Source organism: Dermochelys coriacea, chromosome 1, assembly GCF_009764565.3.
Source record: "Dermochelys coriacea isolate rDerCor1 chromosome 1, rDerCor1.pri.v4, whole genome shotgun sequence".
Lineage (NCBI taxonomy): Eukaryota > Metazoa > Chordata > Testudines > Dermochelyidae > Dermochelys > Dermochelys coriacea.
The window spans coordinates 333850258-333869366 of NC_050068.2; the positions used below are offsets into that span (position 1 = coordinate 333850258).

General features: G+C 39.4%; 1 protein-coding gene across 2 annotated transcripts in view; it reads right to left on the reverse strand.

Moving 5' to 3' along the window:
* Positions 1-433: 433 nt before the first annotated feature.
* The window catches only part of PCLO (piccolo presynaptic cytomatrix protein), a 548662-nt gene continuing 529986 nt past the window's right edge, over positions 434-19109 (reverse strand). For both annotated transcript variants that reach the window (XM_038373536.2, XM_038373500.2), the window contains 3 exons: positions 8978-9112; positions 8202-8347; positions 434-5477 (listed from right to left, as the gene is read on the reverse strand). In XM_038373536.2, coding sequence (XP_038229464.1) covers positions 5337-5477; positions 8202-8347; positions 8978-9112 — 422 coding nt within the window. In that variant the 3' untranslated portion in view covers positions 434-5336. The remainder of the gene's footprint in view (positions 5478-8201; positions 8348-8977; positions 9113-19109) is intronic.

A 19109-nucleotide genomic window follows, 5' to 3' on the forward strand; every position in this document is an offset into this window, starting at 1 on the left:
TATCTCATCTTTATACCAGAGTTGGCCAGGTATGGAGGAGGCAATATGCTGCACATGCATCCAGGGTGCTGCTAGAATCACACTGATGTGTGCTGTCTGGGAGATGCCAGGAGGAATACAGGCAAGGCATTGAGATTCCTCTTGGGGAATGTGGGTGCTAATCTGTCTGAGGGACCCTAGGGCAAAGCAAGCCCTATTTAACACTGAAAATGTGGGAAAATGGCGGAATTGCAAACACCTTGGGAGGTGGTGCCCATGTAGGGTTCGGAATGGTAGCTTCACTAGGTAGGTGTTGGGTACAGCATCACAGCTGGGCTAAATTCAACATTGCTGTAAGCCCACTAAAGTCAATGTGGAGGATGAATTAAGATCAGCAAAATTCTTATCTGTATAAATTTATGCATTCAATGGGGAAAAGAAACGAAAGTGGATATTTTAAATATTTATTAGTCAGACTGGGGTAACAGCCTTTATACAGCACAATTTGCATAAGTTCTCAAGATACATCCTGTATACAACCACAAAACCATAACATGGATTTATACATAAAGTGGAAACTGAGACAGATTTACAAGCATTTTCTTTATACACTTCTCATACTGCTTTTGTCTCAATTTATACAACTTTTAGAACAAGTTTGTTTTGTTTTGCTGAGAGAATTCGGAAGCAAAATAAATAAAACAAATAAAAAAAAATTAACAAACCACCATCAATGCATGCAACATTCATTGAAGAAACATTACATTTCTCCAAGGACTATTCTTCTTGTTGTTTGTTTTTTTAAGGTATTTTTGTAGATTTTTTTTAAACATTGGATACGCTGTACACATAGTCTGCTAGCATGACAGCACACACGCTAGTCAGCTATTGCTGAGCACGTCACTGAACATCTATACAAGATACAGTCAAATAATGCTCACATTCACATGCTTGGATGACAGATGGAATTCATAATTCAAACTTGATTTGTTATACAAAAATGTATACTTATTTACAGGGTAACAAATTAAGAAAACTGCTTTCTCTCAAATCACGTAGTCTGAGTTATGGATATATATATATATGTATATATAATATATTATAATTTTTGAGCTCATCAGTATATTTATTAATCTTCTTTTAAAAAAGAATAAACCAGAACATACAGAAAACATCAAAATGCATATTATGATTTAAAGAGAGAGTATCCGGATTTTGCTTATTCTTTCTACTTTCTTACCAAAGGCAACTAGTAATTCAAAAAGAAGGCCCAATCCTTCAGCCCAGGTGCAACCAGGAATGCAGAATTGGGCCCCAAATGTGATGTAGGTGGATACTTCCACTGAACTACCTCTCTGTTCCATTACTAATTCAAGTTTCAGTTACACAGATGCAATTTTTCTCTTATACATATACGAATGTACATATCTAGATAGATACTTAGTGGAATCTGGGATACAGACACTGTAGCAATGAAAATAAAGTACTTAAATATTGTCAGTTATGATTCAAATAATAAGATTAAAAAATACTATTAACATCTTTATGATATTTCCATGAAACTAAATACTAATTAAATCATTTCTATAAGGTACACTAGCTTCTTCTTTCCCAGGAGTCCTCCTTATTCCTAGAGTCAGAATCAATATGAGCTGGTTACCAGCTACAATATCCCCCCACAGTCTAACCATTGGTACACCTATGTATCCAGAAAATTAACTATCAATTCCTAGGTCTTGATCCAAAACCACACTGAAGTGAATGGAAAAATTGCCATTGACTTTGATAGGCATTGGATCAGGCCCTTATTACTTCCACTGAGATATGATGTAAAAAACGTGGGTAATAATAAAGCAGCAGCACTCATATTTCCCCTGGATACTATCCCTTTAAAGTGTAATGATAAAGTACTATCTCAACAATCATAGAAACTCTCATGTTTAGTGTGAAAAAGAAAATGGTTTGCTGCTCATTGTATGCATAATAGTAATGACCACATTAGAAATCCCTGTTATTTGTAAACACATACACTGTGCTTTTTCTCGTAATTCAGCTTGTTTCCACTGTACAAGGCCTTGAACAAAGAAGCAACTTCTCTGTTGACTCAGCAGACGTATGAATAACAGATTAAAATGCTTCTGCCATTGCCTACCCACAATATGCATCTTCAAAGAAATGTGTGAATTCACTAATAATCAATCATTTAGAGAGGATAAGATCTGCTACCACATCTAAGGACTTTCAGCCACTAGAAGAAACATAAAATGGGGGGGAGGGATGAAAGAATATGTTGCAATATATACAAAAAAAAAGTAAAAAATACTAATAGTCCTTGTTTGGTGGGGTTTTTTTTTAATGTCACAAGAAGGGTTTTTTTCCTGACTTCATTCACCCAAAAAAGAAAAATGCATTCAAACACGAAACAGTGTTGCATAGAATGATTCCAGTACAACCTAGAAATCTGATCAAAAAAAGGAACTTGGTACACTTTGGAAGCATCTTTCGAACTCTGAATTGATGGTATCTCACAAAAGGGAAAGTGTATGGACCCAGCTCTGTCACTATCTCTTTGCACAGGAGAACAACTATGAAATTAGAAGAGTCCTGTCACTACTGCTGTTGGTCAAGCCATTGCTAATAGTGACCAGTTTTCCTGATAGCCACTACCCTTTGTATTTCTCTGTGGGATTCCAACAGACAAGTCACACTTGAATTTCAATATATAAAGATGCATGAATTAAACCCATTTCAGAGGGCTAATTCCAAAGTAACTGTGGGTTTCCTGGACAACCTCAGCCACACCAAACAAACAATCCCATTTCATAAAAATACCAGAAACATTTGTGAATGCATGTAAGAGCAAAGTATGCCAGCCCACTTTCGTCAATTAAGAATAATGATTATAGGCTTCCTAGTAAGCCATCCAGTTAGTGCTAGCGCCTGCTGGAAATCTCCATAGCAACCATCGCGTGACTCGCTGTCTTCATAATAAATCTGAGCAAGAACAAAATTACCAGCAGTTTGCAAAAAATTGCACATCTCACTGCTTTTACTTCATGCAGTAATTGAAATTGGACATTTCAGAAAAGAAGGGACTTACTGTAGACATCAGGCATTTAAAATAACCCAACAAAGGAACAATATTTACATGAAAGATTTTTTTTTTAAAAAATCCCACTTAGGGATTTTTGGTTTGGTTGGGAATTTTGGTTTTTAAGAATCTTACTCTCCATATAAATCACAATATTTAGGATATTTTATATTATCACCAACAGACTGTGATTACATAAGATCGAAGTTGGGTAAAACACCGACAAAAGCACATTAAAGGTCAAAGCACACGCCATGCTTCCACTGACAGTGCTGTTGTGGCTTTATGATAACTTATGGCATTTTGGTCGGAATGCATTGTGTTGCAAGAAAAATGTGGTACACCAAAGCCTTAACTTGGACTTACTTGTCTTTCTTTGGTTTGTGCATCCCTAACATTTTCCCGTTGCTCTATATTGCACTCATTTCCCATGGTGTTATTTTTAATTTTGAATAAAAAAATGGAAAAAAATATGTAGAAAAAAGTGTCATCAAGCTAAACAACTGCAATAGCTCTTTCAGAGTCAATCGGGTTTCTCATCTATCCCTATTTTATTTAAAGCATATAATTATTATCCCAAGGAATAATTTGAATTGACCATGTAAGTCATTTTTTTACCCTAGTAAAAAAAACAACATGGGTACTTAAAATGGTGTATGAAAAGTTCCTGTTGGGCAAACACAGTGAACACTTGCCAGCATTTTAAATTTGGTCACTTTCTTTTTAAATACAAAAAAGCAATGATATTTCAGGGTAATCCCCTGACAAATCACTTCAAAATATGAAGGTATAAAATATGAAGCCATTTTTGAACGGTAAGGGAATTAATCCCATGTCAATTTATTTTAAATATTTCTACAATTTTAAGAATGATGAAAGCGCTTTCCTTTTTCTTTTAATCTGAATTAGAAGAAAAATATCACACCCAGTTTAAGATCCCCTATGCAAAGTTTCAGTCCAAGGGAAATTGTTACCGCTAGTTTATAAACACCTGAAAATAGAACTTTTATTTTGGAACCTCCGACACAACCTTAAGCTATAGTGTTGCCAGTGATTTTCATTTAATTACATATTTCATAACTGCCAAGCCACATTTGAATGGACTAGTTTCAGTCATTCACCTGAGTTTCTCAAAGGAAATTCTTAACATGCATTAATGTTTCAGTCCCCAGATGGTAAACATTTTGTTATTCCTTCTTGTTAGATGTGTGTTGCTGATGTTGTTGTTGATCCAGAGCTCCACAAACAGCAGGGTAGCATTAGCACAATGGGTCTAATGTTTCAGAATACATACTATATATTTTAAACTTTTACTCCCTTTAAACAGTCTAAGGGTAAGGCTGATGGTTGGAGACAAAAAGGGAATAGTTGAAATGATAGTATTGATCTCAGTGCTTAAACTGTAAAGAGACAAACCCATTTTTGTAAACCGCTGACCCAAAGGGAAGGATGAATTGCAGTTTCATTAGCACAGAAAACATTCTCTCCCACCCCCATCCTTATTTGGTGCAATTTCCATTTGATCCTTTCTCTTTCCAACCACCCTCCAAAAACAAAAAATAGCCACAGGTGTGCTTTTATTCTTTACATTCCAGGACCGAGACCTACACCCATTGTTAATGCCTGGAAACAAAATGAAATAATTTTGATCTGATTCTCTATATAGTGTATCTTCTTTACATAAAGGGAAAAAAAAACATGTAAAATAATGTTCCCACCACTGCAAACACCCTGCAGTTTGTGTCCTGTGGCTTAATCTCACAACAACAAATTATCAGGGATTCTAAGGTGCAGAGGAACAAGTTTTACACTTCTGATAAGTGAGATTTGAAAAACCAGTCATCCTAGGTGCTTTTGCATAAAATGATCTCCTTCTGGTTGCACAGAAACGCAGATTGCTCTCTCCGACACATTACTTCCAGCCGCAGCCAAACTCTGCATTAACAGCTGCCTTCAAGCCTTCATTATTTCTTTTTGAGTTACTCTCCTGACAGCCACAAAGAGTCCAATATAAAGGAGCCCTCATATCCATCTTCTTTTCAAATTTCCTCGCTTTTAGTTCTGGGCTCACTTTTTTTCTTTGCTATCTTTTACAGTAAAACAAGTTGACTAGCCCTCATTTAAGTGTGCTATGTAGCCCAGAGCCCACTCTTCCCTACTTTGTATTCTGAAAGCCTAGCTAAACACAATATTAAACTATAGTCTTGGAGTAATGCCATTTACAGCAGACGCTGCAAGGTTTAGTGCCCTAAGCAGACTTGTCCGCTCAATGTGTTTGTGTGGAGCTGACCATCAGTTTGTGCCAGTTTACTATTCTTTTCCTTAGATCCACTTTGTCAAGCCAGATATAAGCTTCACCAATCAGTGTCTTTTTCATAAACTTCCCTCCATTGGAGACAAGCAGAATCTGGGAAGAAAAAAAATATGGTTAAAATTGTCTTATCTACTTAATTTACATGCCAGTTGCTAATTTACATGCTGTACAATAAAGATTCAGAAATGTTGACATCTAAGTTTGCACCTGTAGAACAGTAAGGAAACATAAGTGCACAGTCTGCTACACAAGGATCTTTCCCCATTTGAGAGGAAATGCAGTGAACACATAGCTTCTCCCCTATTCCACTTCCTTGTTCTGTGATATACTAGCTAGAGCAGATGAATGGAATTCAGCAGTCCTGGAGTCTATCCTCAGCTCAAACGCAAAATGTGGCTTTGGTGAAGTCACAAAGACCCAAATTTTTCACAATGGCCTATAATTTTGGGAGCCCAGTTTTAGACATCTAGGTGTGTGCATTTGGGACTTAATTTCTATGTACCTTTGTGATGTTGCACCCCCATAATGCTTTATGGAAATATGCTTATGAATGTAAATATAACAACATAACTGGAATATGTTTTATGCTACATATGCCATGTAACATAGCTCCGGAAAGGTTATGATCTACTGAATATATTCGTCCTATTTGTATGCATGTATCATTTTTCTACTCTAAGTTATGAATATTGGCTGTGTACTTGCTTGATTTTAAGTAGCCTTAGTGAAGCATTTGGTCAGCTTCTTGAGAAAGGAATGTGCAAATTAAGTGCCAGTCAAGAAACACTAAACGAACAATGACAGGTTTCAGAGTAGCAGCCGTGTTAGTCTGCATTCGCAAAAAGAAAAAAAGTACTTGTGGCACCTTAGAGACTAACAAATTTATTAGAGCATAAGCTTTCGTGAGCTACAGCTCACTTCATTGGATGCATTTTGTGGAATGCATGCATGATGAAGTGAGCTGTAGCTCACGAAAGCTTATGCTCAAATAAATTTGTTAGTCTCTAAGGTGCCACAAGTACTCCTTTTCTTTTTTGAAAATACAGACTAACAGGGCTGCTACTTTGAAACAATACATTTTCTGTAGCCTCTTTCTGGGAAAGAGCTCAGCTGTGTGGGCCGACATTTTTCAAACCAATTCAGCCTCAAGCAGTCACTCCGTATGGAAAATTGCAGCCCAAAATGGTTAAAGTTTGGCCATTATAAGTAACTACATGTTGGGCAACCATAATAATAGTAGGAGGTACCATCAGTCCTGCCTATAATAAAGAGACATTGTTATGTTTAGATGAAGTGAGCTGTAGCTCACGAAAGCTTATGCTCAAATAAATGTGTTAGTCTCTAAGGTGCCACAAGTACTCCTGTTCTTTTTATTAGGGTTAACAGGTAATGAAAATTAAGAAGAGATGTAGGCTGTCGCCTATCTTTGCACCAACCCAAGGAGCTAGCTGGACATACCGAGGAAAGCAGGGTGCACCAGTGAGACCTAGGGCAATGTGCACAGCCCACTGACATGCTGAGCAGCAGGGAGAGGGACTTTGCCTCCTGGTGCAGCTCCACACAAGCTTTGATGTGTGCAAGATTGTAAATTAAACAAGCTGGCTCCAGTGCGCTATGCTTCACATCTATCTCTTTGAGCTTCAGTAAATTATTTCTAATAAATGATAATAACACCTGGCTGTAAAATAGCATTTTGCATCTGAAGATCTCAAAGTTCTCTGCAGAGCTGAGTAAATATCATTATCCCCTTTTAGCAATGGGGAAATAGAGACTATGCAACTTGCAGAATCTGTGTTCATGAGTAAGAGGCATAGCTGTGACTAGTACCCAAATCTTCTGACTCTTAGGGCATGGCTACACTTGGAGTTGTAGAGCGCTGGGAGTTAAACCAGCCTTCGGAGACCAGAGCAGGGAAAACGCTGCCAAGTGTTTACACTCTCAGTTGGAAGCGCACTGGCATGGCCACATTAGCAGCTCTTGCAATGCCACAAAAAGTAGTGCATTGTGATAGCATCTCAGCATTCAAGTAGCTGCAACGTGCTTTTCAAATGCAGGGGTGTGGGGTGTGACGGGGAGTGTGTTGTGTGTATGTGGAGGGAGAGAGAGTGGATTTTTGGGGGGCTGAGAGCATGTCAGCATGCTGTCTTGTAAGTTCAGACAGCAACAGACCTCCCTCTCCCCGTGCCCGCCTCTCTCTCACTCACTGAAAGCAAGCAGTATTTCTCAGTAATGGTTCCTATGTTCCGGAGCCGATAAGCAACCAGCTGTCAGAAACGGAGCTTTGAAAGGGCATATCTGCATTCCTACAGCGAGTTCAAAACAATGACAAGAGTGGCCACTTGACTTAAGGGGATTATGCGACATTTCCGGAGGTCAATCAGAGAGCAGTAATGCAACACCTCATTCACACTGGCGCCGCAGTGCTCCAACCACGTTATTCCACTCGCTGAAGTGGAGTACCAGCAGTGCTATAGCCATGGAGTCAGAGCGCTCTACGTGCCTGTGTGGATGGGTAGTGAGCTAGTGTGCATGGGGCTCCTTTATTATGCTGTAAGTCGCAAGTGTAGCCAAGTCCTTAGTCTTGTGATTAATTCACCTACAAGACCATCCTTCCCCTAAAGACATGATATTAGGTACACTGCATTCAACCTACTAAAAGAAAGCAAGAGAGTGGAGATAACGGTGCTATTTCCTTTGCAATCTTATTTTTTCAGTAACCTGTTAGGCAAGTCACTGGGAATGGGAGTTTGATCTCTAATTCCCAAAGCACAGCATGGAAGACATATAAAATTATGTTGTAATAAGATGCAGAATTACCTGAAGAGAATGCCCAGCAGGACTCAAACTAAATCTAAAAGTCTCGTTAAATGAAGGCTCTCGGTCATGCCTGCACACTCTGGTTTTCTTCTTAATTACTCTCTTCTGGGTAGAGATATTGACAACATACAGCTTCACATACAGATCTGTGGAAGAAAGATTCAGCCTATGATACAGACGCTCTTAAGATGTCATTTTCACTAAAGATTTCAATGGATGCGATGTACGGAGATAAAATATACCTCTATATACTATAGAGCCATATCCTGCTGTCATTTACACCGGAGTGAAACTAGAGTCACTCCACTGAAGCCAAGGAAGTTACTCTGGATTTACACTGGTGTCACTGACAGCAAAACCAGTCTTGATATCTTTATGGCTCTGTCAAAATATTATTGCTGGTAGGAATTTTTCATCTGAAATATTTTTTCAATGAAAAGTACCTTTTTTTGACAAAACAGAAATTTTCACCAGAAATGTCTATTTTTTTGTGAAAACACAAAATTGAAAAATGTTCATTTTTAATGCAACAATAAATTGAAACATTTTGAATTCGACATAAATGCAAAAGGCATTTGAAGAAAAATTTCAACAAACACATTTTCATCAAAAATGTTCACAGGAACAAAAAAACATTTCCCTGCCAGTACTACAAAATATGTCATTTTGCTTAACAAACAAAATGTTTTTTCTATGGTAATAGTATCATTAAATGTCTGAGTCAATGTCCTGCTTGATGCTCATTACTGTATCATAATGATGTTTCTGACTGGTACCTGGTAAGTGATCTGGAGATTTAAACTTGTAGGTGATATTTCTGCACTGAAGGATTTCAACTATTAGCTGTTCTCCATCAGTCTTCATTTCCTTCTTTAATGCAATCTTGATTTCACCTATCACCTGGGTTTTACCTGGAAAGCAGAAAAACAAAATCCTTTATAATGAAAGGAAATGGAGGGGGGCTCTAAGTACTGTATTTAGGAAGGAGATTGTGTTATACTTTTCTCATTTGTTACAATGAGAGATGTTGTATAAAAACAATGACTAGATAAGCAAACAGGCCAGACATATTTCCTCCTTTCCCCCCCCCCTGCTGCTGGTGATGGCTTATCTTAAGTGATCACTCTCCTTACAGTGTGTATGATAAACCCATTGTTTCATGTTCTCTGTGTGTGTGTATATAAATCTCTCCTCTGTTTTTTCCACCAAATGCATCTGATGAAGTGAGCTGTAATTCACGAAAGCTTATGCTCTAATAAATTTGTTAGTCTCTAAGGTGCCACAAGTACTCCTTTTCTTTTTGCAATACAGACTAACACGGCTGCTACTCTGAAACCAGGCCAGACATATGCAGTCAACAGTAGCACATACAGTCCTAGACATAAGAACTTATTTAATTCAAGAAGCAAATAAGGGAATATTTTCTAAAGTGAGTTAGGAGCCTAAATCCCATTTTCAAAAGCGACAGTCATTTTGGGCCAGATTTTCAAAGGTGTTGAAGTAGCTAATGCTGCTAATAGGCGCCTAATGGCCCTTTCAAAAGCACATAGGTACCTAACTCACATGGGAGTTACGCTTCTAGGAGTTTTAAAAATTCTGTTGGGTGCCTATCTGCATTTTAGGCATCTAAATACTTTTGAAAATCCGTCCCGATCTGTCTAAGTATCACTGAAAGTAAATGAGTTTAAGTTCCTAAGCCACTGAGATGCTATTAAAAGTTTTAGGTCAGGACTCTGAAATTACCCCATTCAAAAAGAATAAGGGATATTATTCAATGTACAATAAAGATTTATAAAAATCAAATTCATCCAATAAACATGCAAGTGCAATTATTTTGAACTGTCATGAATTCCCTAATAGCTCTCTGGACAGGACTACTCCATGTCAAACCATTACATATGTTTGTGGAGCTATGAAATTATATTCTCTTTAGACGATATACGATAGGGCCACATTTTTCCCAGATATTATGGAGGGGAGGGGGCAGTAGAAAAGAACCTTCCTCCACCTTTGTGCAGCCTGCGCATGGACTAGGTAGAATGGCAGGCCCACAGCCCAGGCATTTCTCTTGGCTAGATGCCCAGAGTGGAGGGCGACATGCTGCATTGCTTACATGGGCAGAGATGTATGAGCACTCCCCCGTGCCCCGGGCAAAATGTGTCCTGGCTCTGCAATAACCCCAAAGAGGGGCTGTGTCTAGATTACCTCTACCTGCCACTTTGCTGGTGTAACGTCATGTTTCACCTTCCTCTTCACTTGGGGCCTGATCCAAAGCCCAGTGAAGTCTGTGAGAGTCTTTGGTGTCTAACTCTTTGGTGCCAGCAGTCTGGAGTTTAATGCATTACCGGGAAATCCTTGCAGGTGGTGCCAAGGAGTTATCATAAAAAGTGATCTTGATGAATGGAAACAATTAAACATGTGCCTTTCAAATTGCTACAAAAATCTTGCTTTTCTTAAAGCATCAAAACTCCCAAAGTGACTTTTAGATGCTACTTCCATGTCCCATGAATATATAACAGCACTTCAATAATTCCCGTTACACAGCATCAGCTGCTGGAGCACAGATTTCCATGACAAAATCCTCACACACTATATTGTTTTCCCCATTTAAATAAATTTGTATTGAGGTCATGGAAAGCAGTCAGCTCATTACAGAATGCCATGATCACAAACTGGCACCTGGTAGCATCAGAGGATGAAATTCTCACTCAGTTGAAGTCTTCCCATTGACTTCAGTGGAGTCAGGATTTCACCCCTAGAAGGACAGAAGGGGCTCTTATGTGGGCAGGTGAAATTACTATCAAGCCCGGCAATCAGAAAACCTTCCCCTGAGGGTCTGCTCCTGCTCTTAATCCATTCATGAGAGTTTTGCTTTGACTTACATTCCATCAATCAGAGCACCCATTTTTTTTTGCTAGACCCACTAACACAATGTATAGAGCTTGACTCTCTTCTCACGCAAAATAGGTTTAACCCTCTCAGTTGTAATTACACTAATGTAAAGCACATATGTGTGAAAGGGCAATGACGCCCCTGGTGTTAGGATCTGTGACCGTGGCAGAAATGGTTTACCAAGAGCCAAGACTGGTGAAGATGATGGTCAGATACGTCATTACCATTACCCATAAATCCGTTCCATCTGATGTGCCTCAGTGAGGTTGTTAAGATGGCAATGGTATTATCCTACAAAGTGCTGAGCAACCAATAGAAACTGACAGTATTCAGCACATTGCAGGCTTGGACCCCGAGAACTGAAAGACTCGGAAATAGAGATGGGGGTAGAGCTGTGTTTTGCTCTGTAGACAGACTAGCAAAGGTGTTTATGAAGGCAGCACACATTTCAAAGCTACAGTGGCAAATCTACCACTTGCTGTTGCTAGTGCTTTGGTCGATGTTGTTTTTGCATTGAATCCCATAATAATTAACTACGTGAAGCCAGTATAAACAGTTGTAGCAGAAATCAGTGATTAGTTTCAGGCAATCTTCACTTAACCACCAGCCTTTTCTAGAACATCTGCCAAGCTTTTTATTTTATTGCCCCTTCCATCCCCAACCCTTTTACATTCATTTGCAACATTTGTTGAGGCAACATCTTTCCTGGCAGAGTCTGCTTCCTTTTTTTTTTTTCCTCCCTTTCACTTACATGTAATAATATATAACACAAAATCAGCCAGCTTGGAGAAATGTTAAATGGGATTCAGTGGACTAGAGAGAGAGAGAGAGAGAGAGAGAGAGAGAGAGATATGCTTACAATATCTTACAGTGTGTCTGAAAATGCCAGTCCCATTTTATGATGCAGCACTTCAGTGTCTCAATATCTAGCATTTTACTGTAGATCAGTGTGTATCTCCACAAATACTTTTCTGCTATAATAGTTACGCGGGGAAAACATATTTCCTTGGGGAGGATACTTGAAACCTGATAGCACTCCTGTATCTCCAAACTCATTTTCACTTCTCCCACTGTGCGAGATTGAAGATGTTTAACCTTACTCTTTGAGCCCTTGCCCCAGCTTCATGAAACAGGGGACTGAATCACATTGGTGCTTTAAAGAACCAAAACTGTTTTAAAGACTCTGAATTTACCTCACTTCCTTTCAACTCTTTGGCTTCCTCTTTCCATTCTCTCCTTTCACCCACCCTGGCATAATCACTCTGAATGGGATATAAGACGTATCCCATATCCGTATCGGTTTGGGGTTTTGGTTTGCAGAATACAAACACATTTAAAGAAGGGCTATACTGACAGGGTAGTCACTATATAACTGTCTAGAACTGTTCAGGAGGGTTCATGGTTTGTGAAGACTGAGCATTTCTTTAAAAATGGGCTTGGCTTTACCTATTTTCAGATAGTTTAAAATTTATTCTCCTGCACCTTTGTGGCTGATCTTGGAGTTCAAGGTGCTCAATACCTTATAGGATTGGACCTTCATTGCACAGTTGATCATACATTGATAGTTTATCCAGAAAAAATCCAAACCTTGTGCACTCATCCTCTCCTGAAATAAGACAGTTTTTGTACATTATTAAAATCTTACCTTGTTGTCAAAAACATATTTACTCAAGTGCAAGAGTAGGGTAACGGTCATGTCTAGCTGAATTAAAACCACCTTAGAACTGTGTTAGCAAGAACTATATAATTAGATTCTTTAAAAATATAGCTATGATTAAGTATTTAATGAGTTTCTGCAAGACAGGATAATTATTGCTTATTATTAGGCCATCAGATTTATTAAGCATCTGTTAGCAATTAAGAACTAATTGATTCAATAATTTGCTGAAAACTGTTTTATTAAATGGTAATCTTAAGAAGTTGAGGTGTGTTATAAACTTAATTTGCTCTAGTGCCAGTGATATAAAACTTTATTCATATATAACTATGAGACTCCATATTGCTAGGAAATTGGATGACTAGAGAATGTATTTATTAATTCATTTATCTGCAGTTATTGTACCAATTTACTGCATTTATAAATCATGGGGCTTTGTTTCAGCTCTGCAAAGGTGGAAGTATTTGTAATGTCATTTTGCAGTATTGTTTAAGTTAATTATTAGTACCAGAACCCTCAGCTACCCTCTTTTGAAAGTGATGTCTATTCATGAGGCATGGATTTCGCCCTTTATCTTAATTTATTTTTAATCAGATACCTGCTATCAGCCAGAGCTTGTCCTAGGAAGGAATGAACAGTGATGTTACCCTTTGGTTGAAGCATCATTTGAGTAGTGAATCAATTGACTGTGGGATCAGTGACAAAGTCTTTGGAGCAAAACTGGATGAATAGTTTATTCACTGAAAATGCTGTTTCAGTGGACCTGAAAATATTTGGAGGAGATGGTGGGGGTGATGCCGCTGGCCCCACCTCTGACCTATATCCCAGTACTTCAGGCACTCCTCTGGGATGTGGGAGACCTAGGTTTGAATTGCTAAACTGGAACAGACTTGAAATTGACTTTTTCAATTCACAGAAAATGCTAACAATTTTTAGTTAGTTTTGACCAAAATAATTTTTTTAAATTTTTTTGTAACTACCACTGAACCAAACAATCAGTTATTAACTCAGCTCTGGTCATTGGTCATTCTTCTTCCAGCCCAGTTCAGCAAAACTGAGAATGCACAGAATTTGTAGTCTCATTAGGGCAGAGCCTATTTTTTGTTCTGTGTTTGTACAGCACCGAGCACAATGGTCCATGACTAGGGCTCCTAGGTGCTACCACAATGCAAAATAAATAAATAAATAAAAAACAAAAACAGACAGAAGACTCCTACTGGAAAAGCAGCAAAATGACAACCCCTCCCCAGTGTTTCTCAAAAAGAAAAGGAGTCTCTAAGGTGCCACAAGTACTAACAAATTTATTTGAGCATAAGCTTTCGTGAGCTACAGCTCACTTCATCTGATGCATCGGATGAAGTGAGCTGTAGCTCACGAAAGCTTATGCTCAAATAAATTTGTTAGTCTCTAAGGTGCCACTAGTACTCCTTTTCTTTTTGCGAATACAGACTAACATGGCTGCTACTCTGAAACCAGTGTTTCTCAGTGTTCCTATAATAGCTTGTAAGACAGACACTACTTCCAGCGTACACAGGAAATACACAGCTCACAGGGGCTATGTTCCTCAACATGAGAGACAAAGCCACAGAATACCTCCCTTCTGCCCACCTCCCAAATGGACTGGTCTCCTGAATTGGTGCTGTCACATTATACTTTATTCTTTACAGCCCAAATCCTCTCCCTAACATCCAAACCAGGTAATTCATCTGGGTGCTGGAAAATTAGGTAGAATGAAGGAAGGACCCCTGCCAGGCAAATGGTGGTAACAGAATTTCTCTCTGACTGCAGCCTGTCTGACTGCAATGCTCCCTACTCCACTGTATGTGTTGGTGAGGAGGAGCTATGTAGCAGTGGATTATTTAAAACCGCATCCCCCATTTCTCCCACTGAGCATGTGCAGGGAGATGGCACCTGCACAGCACAAAGAATATATACCCCTTGAATCCTGCCAACAAATTGCATTGTTCTAATACAATGAAGCCTTCCAAACTCATGGAAGAACGGGCAGGATTTATCTCCTTAACGAACATTCAGAATGCCAAACTCAAGACCAGATTATCCTAAGTGGAAGTATATATAAATAAGGGAAGAGACAGCTGGCTAAATAACGAGGATAACTTTATAGATTTTACTTTAGATGGTTTGCAAGGCTTCTGGTATACATGTTCTGTTTTGGAAGAAGTTAATTTCTTGTCTTCTAACTGGTCCTAAAAACTATTTTTAAGTTTTTAAAGACTTACTGAAGACTTACTATTTTTGACTATAAATGTTACATTGCTCATCCTAAAATAATAAATGACATTTCATACAATTTCCAAAATCTTGCAATGTACAGCATAAGATGAAGAGATGTGTGGTAATCATCATAGTGTCATTACAGGCATAAGAACTGAAATAAAGACTTCCTTTGTTGGAATCTAATTCCATTTCTTTATCTGTTTTAATACTCAACAGGATTGAATTAATGAGCTGTGGGAATCACACAATATTCATTGATGGAATATTGGCATTTCTTTTCTAATATTTCCTTTACTTTTGTCACACAGATACCTAGACATGTGGACATGGAACAATTATAATGATTTCTAGCATGGTATAATGAGACAGGACGTATTCTGGGATTAAGCATTGTGCATGCAGTTAGGCATTTGTACCGCTTAACCTAATGTGCTCTTTGGTTCAGCTAAATTAGAAGAAGAAAATCCAACTGTCTCCCTCCACAGTACTTAGAAAAAAAAGCTAGAATTGGTAGCATTATGGTATTACCTTATTAACATTGCAAAAGGGAATTAAAGTCTAGGTGCATGAATGAGTACCCAGAACTCCTGAAGCGTGTCCCCAGATCCCAGCCCAACATTGACTTTGTGGTCTTGGAAAAGCCAGTTTAGCTCTCTACCTCACCTCTAATATAGGGATAATACCTACCTACCCAACCATGAATCCTACCCTTTTGGATTCATTATATAGCACCAGATACACAGCAAAGAAAGGTGCTTCTCTCCCCCTTGTGTATTCCATTGGAGGAATAGCAGAATTGCAGCCTTTGTGCCCTCTTGGGAATGCATGATAACCCAAAGAGGGTAGAGAGAGGAGCTAGTGCCATGCCTGTGTCCTCCTCCACCATGCACTGACCAATAGAGCTAGCTGGCCACACATGGGGCTATAAGCTTCTCTCCACCAAAGGATGCAGTATCACTTGTGTAGCCTCTGCTGAATGCCTTCTGTGTCTTTGAGCACTGTGGCTTCATCCTGCCTTCTTGCCCCAAAAGACAGGGGTATCACAATGGTCCATCATGGTAAATCAGTCTGAAGATGAATAGTGCTGGAAATGCTAACTATTATTTAAATTCCAGCTGACTGATATTACCTCATCCATCATGGTATTAACTGGCATTTTGAAAATCATACGAGCCTATAATTCCAATCATATGAGAAAAACCCTGCAGCCCTTACTCAGGCAAAACTACCAGTCAATGGGGAGTGTTCCCCACATACAAACAGCAGAAGTTAGCTCAACAATTTACTCTCTTATTTAAAAAAATCATTCCAGTTATTTGCAATGGTCTCAGTTCATGTCAGAATATATTTCATCCTGTCATGGTGACATGAGCCAGTGGCAGAGCTATTCTGAAGTAATGACGGGTGAACATTATAAGGAATGTCTCAAACCCTTCATATGCCAGAGGTTTTCTATTCTATTCTCACTGCGTTGAGATCTTCCCCTTCCCCTCTGTTCTTTGGGTCCTATCTTTCTCCTTTAGCCTCATAAGTACATTCCCTGAAAACTCCTACAATCAGTTTACAGCCTGGTTCCGTCCCTCCACTCTTCCTTTCTGAAAGTAACCAGTTGTTTGATCGACCCACCTACCACATCCTTGATGTCACTAACATTTTCCACCACCACTCTCCGAATCCAAATTAGTGGAAGGCCTATGTAGCTCTCAGCTCTGCCTTCCCTCCTCCATTGGCTGATATTCCAGCAGACCACAGCAGATCTGGTGGTCTCTGCTTCTTTAGCTGCTGCCTTCAAATCTGGTATGATCCCCAAGGTCAGAGGCAGAATCAGAAAAATGCAGGCTGGAAGGGACCTTGAGAGGTTGTCTAGTCCAACCCCCTGCACTGAAGCAGGGCCAAGTAAATCTATATCATTCCGGACAGGTGTTTAACCTGTTCTTAAAAACCTCCGAAAATGGGGACTCCAGAGTCTCCCTCGGAAGCTTATTTCAGTGTTTAATTGTCTTTAGAATGAGACAGTTTTCCCTAATTCCTAACCTAAATCTCCCTTGCTACAAATAAAACCCATTACTTCTTGTAATACCTTCACTGTCCTCTTTATACAGTCCTTAACTTCATCGTGTTATACCTTTCTCTACTGTACTGAAGAGCCCCTTATTATATATTTGTTCCACATGTAGGTACTTGTACACCACAACTAAATAACGCCTTGCTCTTCTCTGTTAAGCTAACTAGATTGAACTTATTGAGTCTGTCACTTAGGCATGTTTTCTGGTCCTTTTTCCATGGCTCTTCTCTGAATTTGCTCCAGTTTATCAACATTCTTCTTGAATTATGGACACCAGAATTGGATACAGTATTCCAGTAGCAGCACCAGTGCCAAATACAGACAATGTAGCCTTTCTGCTCCTACTTGAGAGCCCCCTGTTTATGCATCTGAGGATTGCATTAGCCCTTTTGGCCACCGCATCACACTGGGAGTTCATGTTCAACTGATTATCCACCATGAGACACAGCTCCTTTTCAGAGTCACTGCTTCCCAAGATAGAATCCCCCATCGTGTACATATAGCCTACATTCTTTTTTCCTAGATGTATACATTTACATCTAGCTGTATTCAAATGCATTTTGGTTTTTTTTTGTGCTCAGTTTACCAAGCAATCCTTGGTTTATCAGTGACATGTCTTCTTATTTACCACTCCCCCAATTTTTATGCAAACATCAGTGATAATTTTATGTTTTCCTCCAGTTCATAGATAAAAATGTTAAATTAGGGCTAAGAACCGATCCCTACAGGACCCTACTAGAGACATGCCTTCTCAATGAGGATTCCCCATTTACAATTACATTTTGAGATGATAACAATAGCGATTTCCTTTGTATTGGGATAATTTGCAGGTTTTTAGATCTCTCTAGCTATACGTGCATGCACCTAGTCTCAAATATGGACTAAACTCAGAATGACAACATTTCTGCCTGTACTCTGCAGGCCAACTTCACTGCCCCACAGTCTAGTCAAAGCAGATTCATCCAATATTTCATTCCTGACATCTGTACTTTGACGACTCCAGCCCCTTTGGAACTCTACCACCATACTTTGGCTTGCAACTTTGATCAGCTGCGCTCAATAATGTGAAATTTGTTGCCTTTTTTACATCCATCACAATACATCCTTTGCCACTTTTAAGCAATACTTTAAAACATTCTGCTTTAAACTTTTATAGGAGATCAAAACTCCTGCTCTCTCATATGCAGATGCTTTGGCTCCTCCCCAGCCATGTAATATCTTGTTTTCATAGTTTATAGTTGAGGGTCTTAATAAAAATAGCTTCCTGATATTGCATCTTCATTAATATTGTTATTATTTATTTGTACTTTGATAGTGCCTAGGAGCCCTGTCATGGACCAGGACCTCATCGTGCTAGGTGCTGTACAACACAGAACAAAATGACAATACCAAAAAGTTAACAATATAAGTGAAAAAAGAGACATCAGGTAGATACAGACAGGGAGCACAAGGACATAGTGATATAATACTGGTCAGCACGGTAGGCAGTGGTCTTTGTATTCCTTTATTATATTTATCAGTAGGGCCCTACCAAATTCACAGTCCATTTTGGTAAACTTTATTGTCATAGGATTTTTAAAAATCTTAAGTGTCACAGTTTCAGATATTTCAATCTGAATTTTCATAGTGTTCTAACCATAGGGGTCCTGACCTAAAAGGAGGACCTAGGGGATGGGGGGAGGTTGCAAGGCTGCTGCAAGTGTTGGCAATACCATGACCCCACCCACACACTTCTGTGCTACAGTGCCTCCAGAACTGGGCTCCCAGCCAGCAGCCATGGAGCTTCCTACAGCCGGGTCTGACCTGCCCCAGGAGTGGTCCATGCAGGGGAAGAAGTAGTCCCATCCCTCCCCAGCCCAATCAGGACTAGCAGCTGGAGCCCAGTGGATGGTAGGAGCCCCCAACTGGGGTGCTCACAGTCCTGCCCCTCTCCAGCTCCAGGCTCAGAGCTTAATGGGGCCTTGGACTAGCTGGGGCGTGTGGGTGACCACGGCACTGACCATGGCACACTTGGCAGTCATCCACAAGGCTGGACATGCCCCCACCCCAGGTGAGT